Source organism: Papilio machaon, chromosome 12, assembly GCF_912999745.1.
Source record: "Papilio machaon chromosome 12, ilPapMach1.1, whole genome shotgun sequence".
NCBI classification, from domain to species: Eukaryota; Metazoa; Arthropoda; class Insecta; order Lepidoptera; family Papilionidae; genus Papilio; species Papilio machaon.
The window spans coordinates 3,080,817-3,094,156 of record NC_059997.1 but is presented as its reverse complement, the minus strand read 5'-3'; the positions used below and the strand labels follow the sequence as shown (position 1 = coordinate 3,094,156).

Below are 13,340 nucleotides of genomic sequence, written 5' to 3'. Positions count from 1 at the left end.
TTCTAAAAGATTTTTTATTTATAACATAAAGCAAGCAATATATACATATATTGATAGCACATATTTATATGTATCATTAACTGTGGGTTTTTAAGACCAAAATCTCCATTTACAACATAGTTATCTTTGTTTTGTCAATGATAACAACTGAGATATGTTTTATACAGAGACTTTGGTCTGAAAACCACAATTTAGTACTTATCTAGACTTATATTTATCCCCTTACTTAACAGATCATTAATATATAAAATCTAGCAATCATATTTGTTCTAGTATAAACATAGCTGTTTACCATATTAAATTGAACTGAAAAATATTGCATTTTATTCACTTTGCATCTTACAATAATACTTGATATACATTTTATGATCAAAAATAATACAATTCAAAAAACAAAATCGTTTATGGCAAATTATAGGTACATATTGATTAATTAATACTGTGTTCAAATACTTGATAGTAAAAAAAGTAAATGTTTGAAAAAAACTATCATTAGCATTAAAAAATATTATGATTTTTTTAAACTGTCATCAATAATATAATCTCAGTAAGTACATAGAGGAAACTTAAAGATTGTAAAAAAATGTAAAATACATAAGCCACAAAATCATAACCAGGAAATGCAATTTAGGTGCTGTAAGTGAAGTTTATTTCAATTTTTGCTCAACTTATAATTTGTGCAAATTTACTGCAAAGATATAGCTGTGCGTCGGACAGCTGCGGATAATGCAGGATTAGGATCCGGTGGTTCCGTCAGAAGTTGCACTGTGGTCCAACAACCATCCTCACTTGATTTTCTTAATGCTTCCATAGTGGCTTGCACTCTCTGACCATCTTCAAATGTAGCTGCTGCTCTGACTGGCTCTTTAATCCAATCCATTTGCTCCTTCACAGGGAGAAATGCCTCTTTAAGAGCACTAATCATTTTACACAAACCTTTTATGTATGGTTTAGGAATAATACTGGATGTACAACTCAAATCTTCAACATCAACATATATCACATCTTCTTTGTCATGTGCCCTCTTATTTTCTTCTTCTGGAATATTCTTACTAACTTTATGTAGTTTCCCATGTAAATCTCCACCTCTTACAACTAAATAACCCTTTTTACTGCAAACATATATTTCTTGGTTAAAGCATGGGCCAGGTAAATGATTGTTTAATGTTGCTGTCACTAACAATCCTTTATCCATTTGCAACTGAAATGTACAAAAATCTGGAGCTGTGATCTTTCTTATACCATTAACTTTATCAGTCTCTTCTACAAATGTCCTTAGGACACCATGTACTTTCACAACTTTCTGTCCTGTTAAAAATGTCACCAGATCAATGACATGACTTCCAACAAGTGTCAATGTTCCTCCACCCATTGTGTCATCACATAACCAGTTGTAAGTGTTACCAAGTAAAGAGCCCATTTGAACACGGACATCAATTAAGGTTAACTCTTCAGGATTGCCCAAGTAACCATCTACAATAGACTTTCTCATATAGCTGAAGGCCGGTAAGAATCGTAATGAATGGTTTATTATTGAAATAAGTGTTGGATAATATTGTGCAGCTCGCACCATTTTAAGAGCTTCCGCTTGGCACAGCCCTGCAGGCTTGTCACACACAACATGCTTACCAATACCAAGAGCCTTCACTGAGATCTGAGCATGAAGATTTGGCGCACAAACTATAAAAACTAAGTTGACATTTTTCTTTAACAAAACGTCATCAATTTTATTAGTAAAAAACGGTATCTTTAGCTCCTTCGCAGTTGCTTCGGCTTCTTGCAGTGTTGTGCCCCATATGGCTTCCACTGAAAATCCTTTTTCCCTCAAGAATGGGACCAGTACTTTAGCAACTGATCCTGTTCCAAATACACCTATTCCGGGAAGCATATTGGCTATTTACGTAAATTTATCATTGGAATGATATGAAATAACGGCCTAAAAAGCGTGTTGGAGACTGTATAAGAAGGCTGGTTTGTTAAATAACATTACAAAACAAGTTAGTTACTTGACTTGAATGTAATCATAACAAAGTTTGATTAGGAACATTAATTTTTCGATTTTATTTTCATTCATAGGACAATTATTGTCTGACACTGACACTGACAGCAAGAAAGGCAAGTGACACTGACAGCATAGTCGTTTTAAAATTTATTATCAAACCAACAGAATTTATCATCTACTCCAGAACTATAACCCTGATGCTTGCCATGATCCTCAGCCTTTAGGGACCCACTCTAGAGACAGAGAGAAAGAGAGAGAGAGATCAAACCAACGGTATAGAGAATAGACCAAGAAAGTTGTCTGAACCGGTGGGAATATGTCAAATAAATTATATTTATAACCAACCGATTTAAATACCGATAACCAAGTTTAATGGTAAAATTTTCGTAACTTTTTCGGGTAGTCGTCCATTTTGCAACTCCAAGCAATTAATTTTCTACTTATAATTATGATATGTAAAACAAAAAATTAACATGACAACTACAGTACAAAGGGGATCTAGTATCATTTTTGACGTTAACAGGGGAGGGGCGCAGAGCTAGTGAGCTGTTATAATTTAGTTTGACTTATGCCCACTGGTTCAGATAGCCTTATCGGTCTATAACTCTAAAATGTTGTCGGACTTTAATGCAAATGCAAAGAGAATGTTGTAATTTTTTTTTACTTTTTCAAATTTTGACTAAAAAATTAAGATTTTCCCTATTTAGTTTTACATAAAAAACTTATAAGAACGACAAATAACCTATAGTAGTAATATAGCTATTGGTTACATTATTTATGTCTGTTCGGACCTGGATCATCGAATTCTCATGTTAATCCTCAACATTTATATTTTAATGCTTGTACTTATATTATCAATTGCTCAACATTTCGATTTTTTTAAATAAATAAAGCAGGTCTTTAAATTGTGTTACATTTCCTGCTTCGAAAAGTATTCCTGGATCTAGTTTTGTGACCATATCATGAGTCATCAATGATAACTCATCGCCGTTGTTTGTGAACTTTAACCTCTGTTAATGGAAGATGGTGCACACTGAAAGGCATTAAAGTACATGCAGGCACTGAAGTAATTGGTAATTGCACTAAATGCACTCGTAAAATGAATAGCCCAGAATAAATATAATTACACCTACATGGCGATTAGTTATTTTCTGTATGGAATTCGTGTAAGTGGGAAAAAGAATAATATTTGTTGAGAAAACAACCGGCACTGCGCCGTAAGTCACACTTGATGGCGCTTAAAACGAAGCTCTTCGTCAGCGGCTAAACTGAACGCCGCGCTGTGATATTCGCCACCTGGTTGAGATAGGGCTGTCCCAATAATATACAGGAATAATTAATTTGCGTTTTACAATGAAATGACCGATATAAGGTGCGACTGTTTTTTGGTAGTATTAACTAAGTGTTTTTATTTATTTCGAAAACGAATGACATCTTAGGATAGCATAGGATAACTGAAATAGTCAATGACAAAATAATATGTTCTAACATTTTTTAACACAAGATCCAAGATAATAAATATTCATATAAAGTTTCTCGTGGAATTATAGACTTTTATAACGTACTAGCTTTTACCCGCGACTCCGTCCGCGCGGAATAAAAAAAAAAACGGGGTAAAAATGATCCTATGTCCTATTCCTGGTTCTAAGCTACCTGCCCACCAATTTTCAGTCAAATCGATTCAGCCGTTCTTGAGTTATAAATGGTGTAACTAACACGACTTTCTTTTATATATATAGATGTTGTACGTCACTTTTATAAAAAACACTTATTTTATTTTATGGAAATTGTCTCAACCCTAGAAATATCCTATTTGCAGCAATCTCTCCGATACCTCACGGTTGGGAGCCGCCGCAGTTGATCACTTCCACAATTAGGCGCGAGCGAGTTCAAACAAAAGTTTAGCCGGCGGAAAACATATTAAATGTCTACATTCATTTAATAATATTATGATGATAAGGGAATAGTTAATAAGTTCTAAACTTACTAAGTTTATATATACATAATTAAATAATATGCATCATCATTATCGTTAATATCAGCTTGTTTTTTTCCTATGGAGGGTTGGCACAGTTTTTAGTACTCTTTCCAACATCTCTGTCAGCCCTCATTACATCTGAATTCACCCTATTTTTACACATATCCTCTTTTACACAACCCATCCATCTTTCTTATGCCTTACTCTATACTCTACCTTTGCATTTCCACATTTACGTTCTTGTTTGTGTGATCATCATATCTTAATTTCTCCATCACTGGCGTTACTTTCAAACTTCCTCTAATATACGCTTTCTTTACTTTACCCCTTCTTACACGAACATTTATTTTAGAGTATATTACACAATCTATTAAATTACTTATATAATAATTCTGTGAGTGTGAGTTTGTGAGTGCATAGCACGTGTAGAGCCACAGATAAATAAGATATTAAATGACAACGGAAGCGCGACCCGACCTGTCAATCTTTTTGTTTCATCCTGACATCCCTAATTGCTTCTTCATCTATTGCAATAAAAAACTTTTCATGTATTTTTGAAATTACGCTAAATCCAAATAAAACACTTTGATATCTTTACTAAATATTTTTATTACTTTAAAGATTTCATAAATACAAATTCATCTTTTAAAAATCAATTATGGTAAATAGATGTGGATACAACCAACAGCTTAACGATTCTGCCAATTTACAAAAAAACATTTCATCACAATCAGCGAATTTCCAATTTAGTTTTTGACCCTTCCTTAAATGCGTGATAATATTCATTAAATATTTTTATATCTTTGGTTCATTACATAATTTCTACGAGTAAATTTTTATTTTTGGAAGGAGATTAAGTTAGTGTTACGATGTTTACTTCAATAAAAAATGTACATACAAAATCAATTAAGCAGCTCTGAATATTATTTAAAAAAATCTGCCTGAATACGTACTTATATAGTATTTGTTTCATTAAACATTAATCATTAAACAATAACATAAAAAAAATATTAAAGAAACAAAAAGAACGTAGCTTAATAAATTATGACCACGAATCTCATTTGCGGAGGGATCATTCTAAAATCCGGGTGGGGCGTTTAGAAGCGCCGCCCAACGTATGCCGCCCGCCTTGCGCGCGCGCATCCCAAATGATAGACGTCGTACAGACAGACAAGAGGGCAAACAACCCTCCGGTAATATAATGCCTGTTTAAGATATGGACAGTGAAGTGGAAAGTTAAAGTGCAGTGCAATGCCGAGAAAACGCGTCAATAGATCACCACCCGTCGACAAAAGATCTGACGACCAAGATGATGATGATTTCTTATTCGATGATACGCAATCTAGCTCGGGTATTTTCTTAATTCATTTTTTTTTTTTCAAACAATAATCTAATTTAATTTGACATAAAATAATCTTAAACGGGCGGGGGGGTAATTACTCAGTGTAATTATTTAATTACATTAAGTTTTTAAAAGCGTAAATTAAATTTTTATTAGAGTTATTTTAAAACTTAACGCATAATACGGACTTAATAACGAAGCAATTATAATTTAAAAATTAATAAGCCCCACTGGTTGAACCCCAACACTACGGTCTTTATTACCGGCCAGTTATATGTAACAATACGAAGTTCTCTTAAAAATATTCTGCAAAGTTCTATCTATTTAATATTCGATGATTAAAACAAAACAGGAAGGAGTTCACACGAGCCACAGCACAGGAACGCGGCGAACGCCCGGGAGCGGGCCAGGATGAGAGTCCTCTCTAAAGCATTTTGCAGGTATGATAGTTATATCATATTCATAATTATTATTAGTTAATTAATGTGATGTGATCATTTTTAGCAACCGGGAATTAATGGCTTTTTGCTCTACAAATAACATCAAGGAAACTCCATAGTATAACACTTACGTACGGGTACCAAGAGATCACAATTTAATTAATAAACATACTTTTGCGACATAGATGTGTGTTGTCACTATCTTCATTCCTTCATTTACTAGTTAAAGTTTGTAAATAGTAAAGAATATTAAATGCTTATCAGTTATAACTTCCCTCACAATTGGCTTATGCGGTAACAGTAATAGTTAAGAAACAATGTGCTTTGCTAAGTATTTATCTTACAATCATTTACAAATTTGAGTGCCTTCTGACAGAAACATCTTACATCTGTTTCCATATCCGTCTATGATTTGTTATTCTAGGTCGGTTTAAACGCACCGTGTCCGGCTGTGACGCAGTTATTACAGAACTAGAGCTGTTGCTTTATAAGTTATACCGGACAAGAGCTAGTCATCTATCTTTAGCTTACTTATTATTTTCGAAAACAATTTTTGAATAGTATAAAAAACGAGTTGTCAAATTCTTTACGGAGAGAAATAAGCATGATTGAAAGTAGAAGTTGCTATGAACCTTGGATTCAAACTACATCTATACTAGTGGATGTGAGAAAAATGCGATCCGCCTCTTTCCAAATACATAAACCTAGAATGGAAACTCGATCAATCCGCAAAGCGAGAATCATAATCAAGCAAATGAATTGACTTTCCACTGAGGTAGATTTGAATGCGATTTGTTTTCTTTTTTATGTCATTATGCAAGAATACAATTATCAATTATTGTTGTAGGTTAAAGACAACGTTACCGTGGGTGCCGGCGGACACGAAGCTGTCTAAGTTAGACACGCTGCGTCTGGCGGCCTCATACATAGCTCACCTTCGGGCGTTGCTCGCGCCACGCTCGGCGCATGCGCCGCCACACCCGCTCAGCTTGGTTAGTATATCTCAAATTGGCCGATTCGACGGGAAGGGCCAAGCCCCTTGATTTGCTCAGATTTTTTTACATTTAAGGTAGGGATAGATTAGGACATTGTAGGTGTTTTGACAACTGGGCATGTTTACGCCGATCCATGCACACAACGGCTAACATTGCAGTTAGGCTTTTTTTTATTACAAGGTGGCGAACGAGCAAGCGGCCACATGAATTCGCCGTAATGGCGAAGCGACCGCTGCCGATAGACATTAGCAATTGCAGATGCGTTGCCTACCCGCAATTGACGAAGGAGGAGACGCACAAAAAGAGAATATTTAACCTTCCTAAGCATCTCCTCCACCATCAAATCCACCTCTCCTTTCCATCCTTTCCTTATAAGAAAAGAGTGGGAAGCGGAAAGATGACTAAAATTAGGCCTCCGGCACAACACTCATCAGACGAAACGCGGAATTACTTCCACTTCACGCCTTTCTTCTGTGTGGTCATGGTATTTCACCGGGCGAGCCGGCCATTTGTTGTTGCTGGCATCTACCACTGTTAAAAATGTTTAAACTAATGTGACAATAGATACGCAAAAAGTGAAAATCATGGCATAGCATTCTAACCAACGTCATTAAATTTTAATTTTTAAAATCAATTAACGAATTTAATTTTATAAAATTTGTGTTTTCTACATGGAACTTACCGCTTACTGACTTAAAATAGTTGTGGAAGAAAAAAATAAGAGATCAATCGTGAAGTTATTAACACAAACAGAAAAACATGAGACCGCTGACACATTGTAGGCGACGCCCACGAGCGCGGTTAAGATAATTGCTGACAAATTTATCACCTGTCACGCTTGTCATCCCCTTAATACTTTGGGTTAGGCACGAGCCCGCTCAGGACATTTGCCAAACGCCGCGGCTAAATGCTGTCGTCGACGGATTAGAAGCCACGTTCCACGAAGGCCCGACTCTGTGATGTATGGCATGGGATTAGTGGCAACATAGGCCTGAACTGGCTACAGACGATTTTATTTATTTTAAATGTGTAACATTTAAAAAAAGTCCTTTATCAATAATTAAAAGCACTTGTAAAATCAGTTAAAGATTAAAGAGGTAATTTCAGTGTCGCAAGGGAGTAGAAAAACAGAATTTTCAGTTCCGAAACATCTAGTCTTTCTGATCCTCACTGAAAATTTAAATAACATCAAGGCTACGTCCATATTTCCATAAATGTTGTTTAAAAAAAATTAAACAAATGTAAACAGCAAAAAAAATTGGTTATTTTTTTATCCGTCGTCTTGTGTGTTCTATGACCGTTCGCAAAAAAGCAATCTTTTTTTGTCGGAATTATTAATGCAAGGGCAATACTTCGCCTAAGCGTTTTCAGTGCTTTATAATAAACAAACCAAAGTCATCATCAGTGCGCTAAAGCGATAGAAACAAAAAGGTTACAACAATAAACAGCACCGGTTTTACGGTCGAAGCGCGCGTTGACCAAAAGTTTGCAGCTGTTGTATGTGTATAAATAAAATTTATCCCCGGACGTAAAAGAGATGCTTCGGTTTATTGTTTCCACGATTCCTTTGTTTTAATGTTAAATTGAGAGCTCTGTGCGTAGGCTGTATAATGTTTAAATTACCTTTTATTTATTTTTTAATTTAAATGTCGTAGAATTTAATAAATATTGAAATAACATTGTAAAAGTAAAACCGGTCATTTTATCTTATAGGAGTGATAATGTTTAAAATGTAGATTTTAAACATTATCACTCCTATAAGATATTCAATATTTTATTAAATTCTACGACATTTAAATTAAAAAATAAATAAAAGGTAATTTATTTAAGATAACTTACTTAAAGGGCTATGTTTAATTTATACGCATTGATTTTAAAATCCAATTTGTATAAATTTTAGAATGATGTGTTTTAACATAGTATTGGGATATCCAAATTATTTACAAACAAAATGAAAAAGGTGGAGAGTTTAAGAGCTCCATTATATAATATCTTACATAGGTTACTTACCTTTGCAAAAAATTTAATATGGGCTGCCCTCTAACATACGATAACATCACATTCTCTTCTCGGTCAATTTTCATTCAATTCTCGGTCATTTTGATTATTACATAATCTATTTAATAACGTTTATTAATATCCTTCGGAATATTTTTAGCATATTGTAAATTAATTAAATTCAATGATTGAGATTTGGAAAAATTAAGAAGGAGAAATATAAGCGAAGTAAATTATTTAAGTAAATACAATTTTAGAGTAACAAAAACACCGCAATATAATTTTTATTAACTTTTTTGTTATTTTCAATTTCTTTTCACAGGCGTGGCCATTTGCATTTCAACATGGCGGCACTTTAAGTTGTGCTATATCACAAAGATGGAATTTGAATACACAATCGAACGACGGAGTCAATGATAATCATCGGAATAATAACCTACAAGTTCAGGAGAATCCTAGTAACATTAATTGTGATGATAACTATAATCAAGATTACTCTGAGGACTACGATGAAAGATGTTACGAAGAAAGAGGTTATGACGAAGTAAACGCACCTTCAACGACTACAATGCAATATTGTAATTATGGATATAAAGAAAGTTATTACGAAATGAGAAACTCTCATAATTGTGATGTTCTTATGAATAACGCGTGATTGATAACAGAGTATATTTAGATTTATGTTTTATCTAACTCGGCTATTGTAATTCCAAAATGATATATTAATAAATATTTACTGACTCATTTGTATTTTTTCTGTCAAAATGAACGTTATGGCCAGATGGGATTTGGCTGGGCTTATAACGAGACCTAGGGCAATTAAATTTATAGCCTATCCTTAACAATATAGTGTGAGCAAATACTATTCGGTAATATGCCACGCAAGTTTAAGTTAGGCGCTTCTTTGATCTATTTGGTTTTAAGAAAGTAGCATCTCATATGTTCGTGTAAAATTAGATGTGAAAGATTTTAAAGTTCGTTCAGAGTGAGTGTCGGTAACCGGATAGTTGTCTCGACTTTGTCAAGAACCGCTTTGACACTCCGCGGAATCTGACAAAACAAACACAAATCTGCCAACAAAAAATACAACGTGCTAAAAGTCTCCAGAACACTTAAAATGATTAATTTTTAAGGTTTTCGAATGTAAAAAATAATTTACAATACTACATATTCTACAAAGTGTTTGTCTTTTAAAAATATATAAATTGAAATTGACTAAATAAATTGAAATTTTAGCCTTGGTGCGTTTAGATTTTGAACCATGTGATTTTGGTAGGTCTTCTTTTGAAATGGAATTTAGAGGATTTAATTTAAGAGAATTAAATAAAATACACAAGCAGCTGGTGAAAACTTTATTACGCATATATAAATATTAAATTGTTGGTATGTATTATGCCAGAGCACACTAGAAAGTAATTCTTTCGATTATTTACAAAAAAAAAAATATAATAAAACTTAAGCGAGGCAACATTTTGGTAAAATTTGTTTTAAATAATTAATTACACTTAAAATTATTTACTAAAGCAATGGTGATTATAATTGTGAAAAATAACTTATTTTTATTGACTTGCTTATATGGGTAGTGGCAGTAATATATTTAGTTGTAATTGAAAAAAATATACAATAAAAACTTGTACAGTTCCTAGGAAACATAAATAGCTTTTTGTGAATATCCGTTTTATTATAACTTAGTGAACTAATAAATTATAGCTAAATAAATTTGCAGTACATGTTTTGGACAGTAGCATAGAATGTATTCGCATCTGTATTACCGAAATTATAAACAAAAAACTACGCTTTACTTCAACTCATACAGACAGACGAATCAAATTCATTCCGCCAAGATGACACATTTTCCTACGCGTGAGTGATAATATGAGAAGTCGATTTTTGTAATAAATGGAATAAAATCGATAAGACAACGTAAAAAAAAACATGGTTATTGTGCTGTGGAATAATAATAATAATTGAACGTGTTATAATTTTATTCCGATTGGATTTTTTAATATTTTTAATATGAATATAGGATTGAACAAACACAGATCGCGCTTGTTTAAAACACTTTGATCATTTTAATTTTTAGAGTACTCAATTCATTTTTTTGGTTAAATACATTTTATGTAGTGATAAATGTCACACTAATTTATCTCCTACACCCGTAAGAAAAGACGTCATTGTTCAATCTAATACAAATTTGCTAAGTCCTGTATTTTAATATGCAATAGATTACATTATAGTAAAATATTATCTACCATATTTTTGGTAGTTTCCTAGCTTCTTATAACATAACTTATATTTAAGCTTTACTACAATGATTCATTCATTCGTGTTCCACAAAATAATCTTCGATCAACAATAATACAAGTATCAGAAAAAAAAAAAAAATTGCAGCAATAAAAAAATCGACATGTGATGTTTAACTTGAATTAAATTGTTAAATATAAGTTATAGCAGTTGTCTGCGACTTCATACGCGTAGAATTCATAAAATCTGGGAATAAATATAGCCTATGGCACCCTTCCGCTTCCGGCTTCCGGACAGTAAAAGAATTTCTCAAATCGAATCAGTACTTTCGGAGTTTATACAATGCAAACAAACAGTCAAAACTTTCCTTTTTATGATATGAGTATAGTTTACCGTTACCATCGATAAGAAAAAAAAATACAAATAAAATGTCAAATATAGCGAGTACCCCCCCCCCCCAGTACTTATGTTTGACATGGTTTGTTATTGTTTGATGTTTTGTGACTCACATATAAAGCATTTCCTCTTTTGATCAAGAACAAGTATTGTTGATCTAAAATTACCTCACAAATAATTAACTTCATATTTGTAATTGTTTAATACATTGTTAAATAATATAATAATTTAGATACTTATTACTTATATTCAATTCTTGTTAAATGAAATAACATTCGTGTTCATTTTTTGAATTTCCTAAGTTCATTGACTTGTGTAAAAGAAAAAAAATGGGAAAGATGCGAAAATAATACGTTTGAGATTTATAAAAAAAAATAATGTTTCGACCACGGGAAATGCAAATGCATTGGAATTAGTTAATAGCTCAGTATTTTTTTTAATCTTGAATAATTTTATTTTAAAGGGATATGAAAGTGATATACATATGTTGCTAATCTAAGAAAATCTTTTTTTTTTCATATTAAAAAAACAATTACATAATAAATATTAAAAATTAAAGCTCATCATCTACTTGTATTAAATAGCATGATTTTATTTATACAGAATAGCAATAAAAACACAATAAAAATGTGATCCTCTCTTCTTCATACAAATTAACCATTATTTTGGCGCCATTACATGACTTATTAGGGATGTTTTTTGTTGCTAAATGTTAATATCAAATATCGATACATGAAATGATGTGTTTCATGTTTCAATATATCGATAGATTTTTCAATTTAAGTGTTGTCAATGTATTATTCAGTTTTATTTATTGATATTTAGCAACCATCCCTGTATCTTTTAAATAATAACCAATTCAAATGATACATAAATACATACATACTTTGCGAATAATCATTGCTCACAAATCGTAAGGACCTACATTAAACTACAATAGCATTGTGTAAGAAAAACTACTTGTATAAATACAATATTATCGCAAATAACATTACAAAATATATTTGGCAGCTAAGATAATAGTCCATTACATGGAAAATGATGAATTCAATTATTTTTACTACGATTTTTCTTTTCTTTTTTTTATCTGTTAAGTCAGATATTATAAAATTTTGTCTATGATAAAGAAACATAGAAATGTCATGTCATTGCGTCAAACCATTGAGTGTTTTAGAGTGTTGCTGAAACAGCGAATGTATACCAAATAGCTCATCGAAATTATACTATTGTGATTCTTCTCGAGGAATATTGTGATTAATAAATCTAGACCGCACAGTCTAAACGCTTTTGTACCTATTAAACTGGTATATTTTTTGATATTTAGATATCTTTACTAGCAAGATATGCTGTTATACTCAAAACAGGTAGAATTTTTTCAATCTGTATTCAAACCATTCAAAATGGATTGATTTAATATAGGTTATGTTACAATTACAAACGCCCTGTTAATTTAAATGCGACAGTCATTCATTCATTCTAAAAAACTATAATGTGAACATTCACATTTATATTATAATGAGCTAAATTATTGCGTTAATTATTTACATTCTCTTATTTTAAAAAGCATTAATTTATTACTTTTTATCCATCCACTCATTGACTAACTCAGCCTGTTTAACTTAAATATAAAGCTACAATACCGTTAAATTGCTACTTGAATAAATATAGACTGGGCTTGTCATAGCGAGATAATTTAAAAAGTTACGTTTTTTACGTAATACAAAATTACAAAGTATTCACTAAATTGTATTAATATATAAAATGTATAACATCATAAGACAATTACATGTCTTTAACACTAAAATTATGTTGGTTATCATATTATAAGACTCATTTAAAAAGGTTTTGAAAACAAGGATGTACCAACTTAGTAAATGTTTATACGCAAAAATTTAAAATTTTGTTGCAAGAAGAAATTGAATTCTTTATTACATTGATTTTGTTT

The 13,340-nt window shown here is 32.1% G+C and overlaps 2 protein-coding genes across 2 annotated transcripts; one reads left to right on the top strand and one right to left on the bottom strand.

The window, feature by feature from the left end:
- Positions 1 to 578: 578 nt before the first annotated feature.
- Positions 579 to 2,080, bottom strand: LOC106713755 (glucose-fructose oxidoreductase domain-containing protein 1). The gene has a single exon (XM_014506605.2). The coding sequence runs from the start codon at positions 1,886 to 1,888 to the stop codon at positions 686 to 688; it is 1,203 nt and encodes a 400-aa protein (XP_014362091.2). The 5' UTR covers positions 1,889 to 2,080; the 3' UTR covers positions 579 to 685.
- A 3,033-nt stretch (positions 2,081 to 5,113) lies between these two features.
- LOC106713701 lies at positions 5,114 to 9,490 on the top strand. The gene is made up of 4 exons (XM_045680290.1): positions 5,114 to 5,331; positions 5,675 to 5,762; positions 6,610 to 6,754; positions 9,078 to 9,490. The coding sequence occupies exons 1-4, from the start codon at positions 5,232 to 5,234 to the stop codon at positions 9,408 to 9,410; spliced, it is 666 nt and encodes a 221-aa protein (XP_045536246.1). The 5' UTR covers positions 5,114 to 5,231; the 3' UTR covers positions 9,411 to 9,490.
- The last annotated feature ends 3,850 nt before the right edge of the window (positions 9,491 to 13,340 follow it).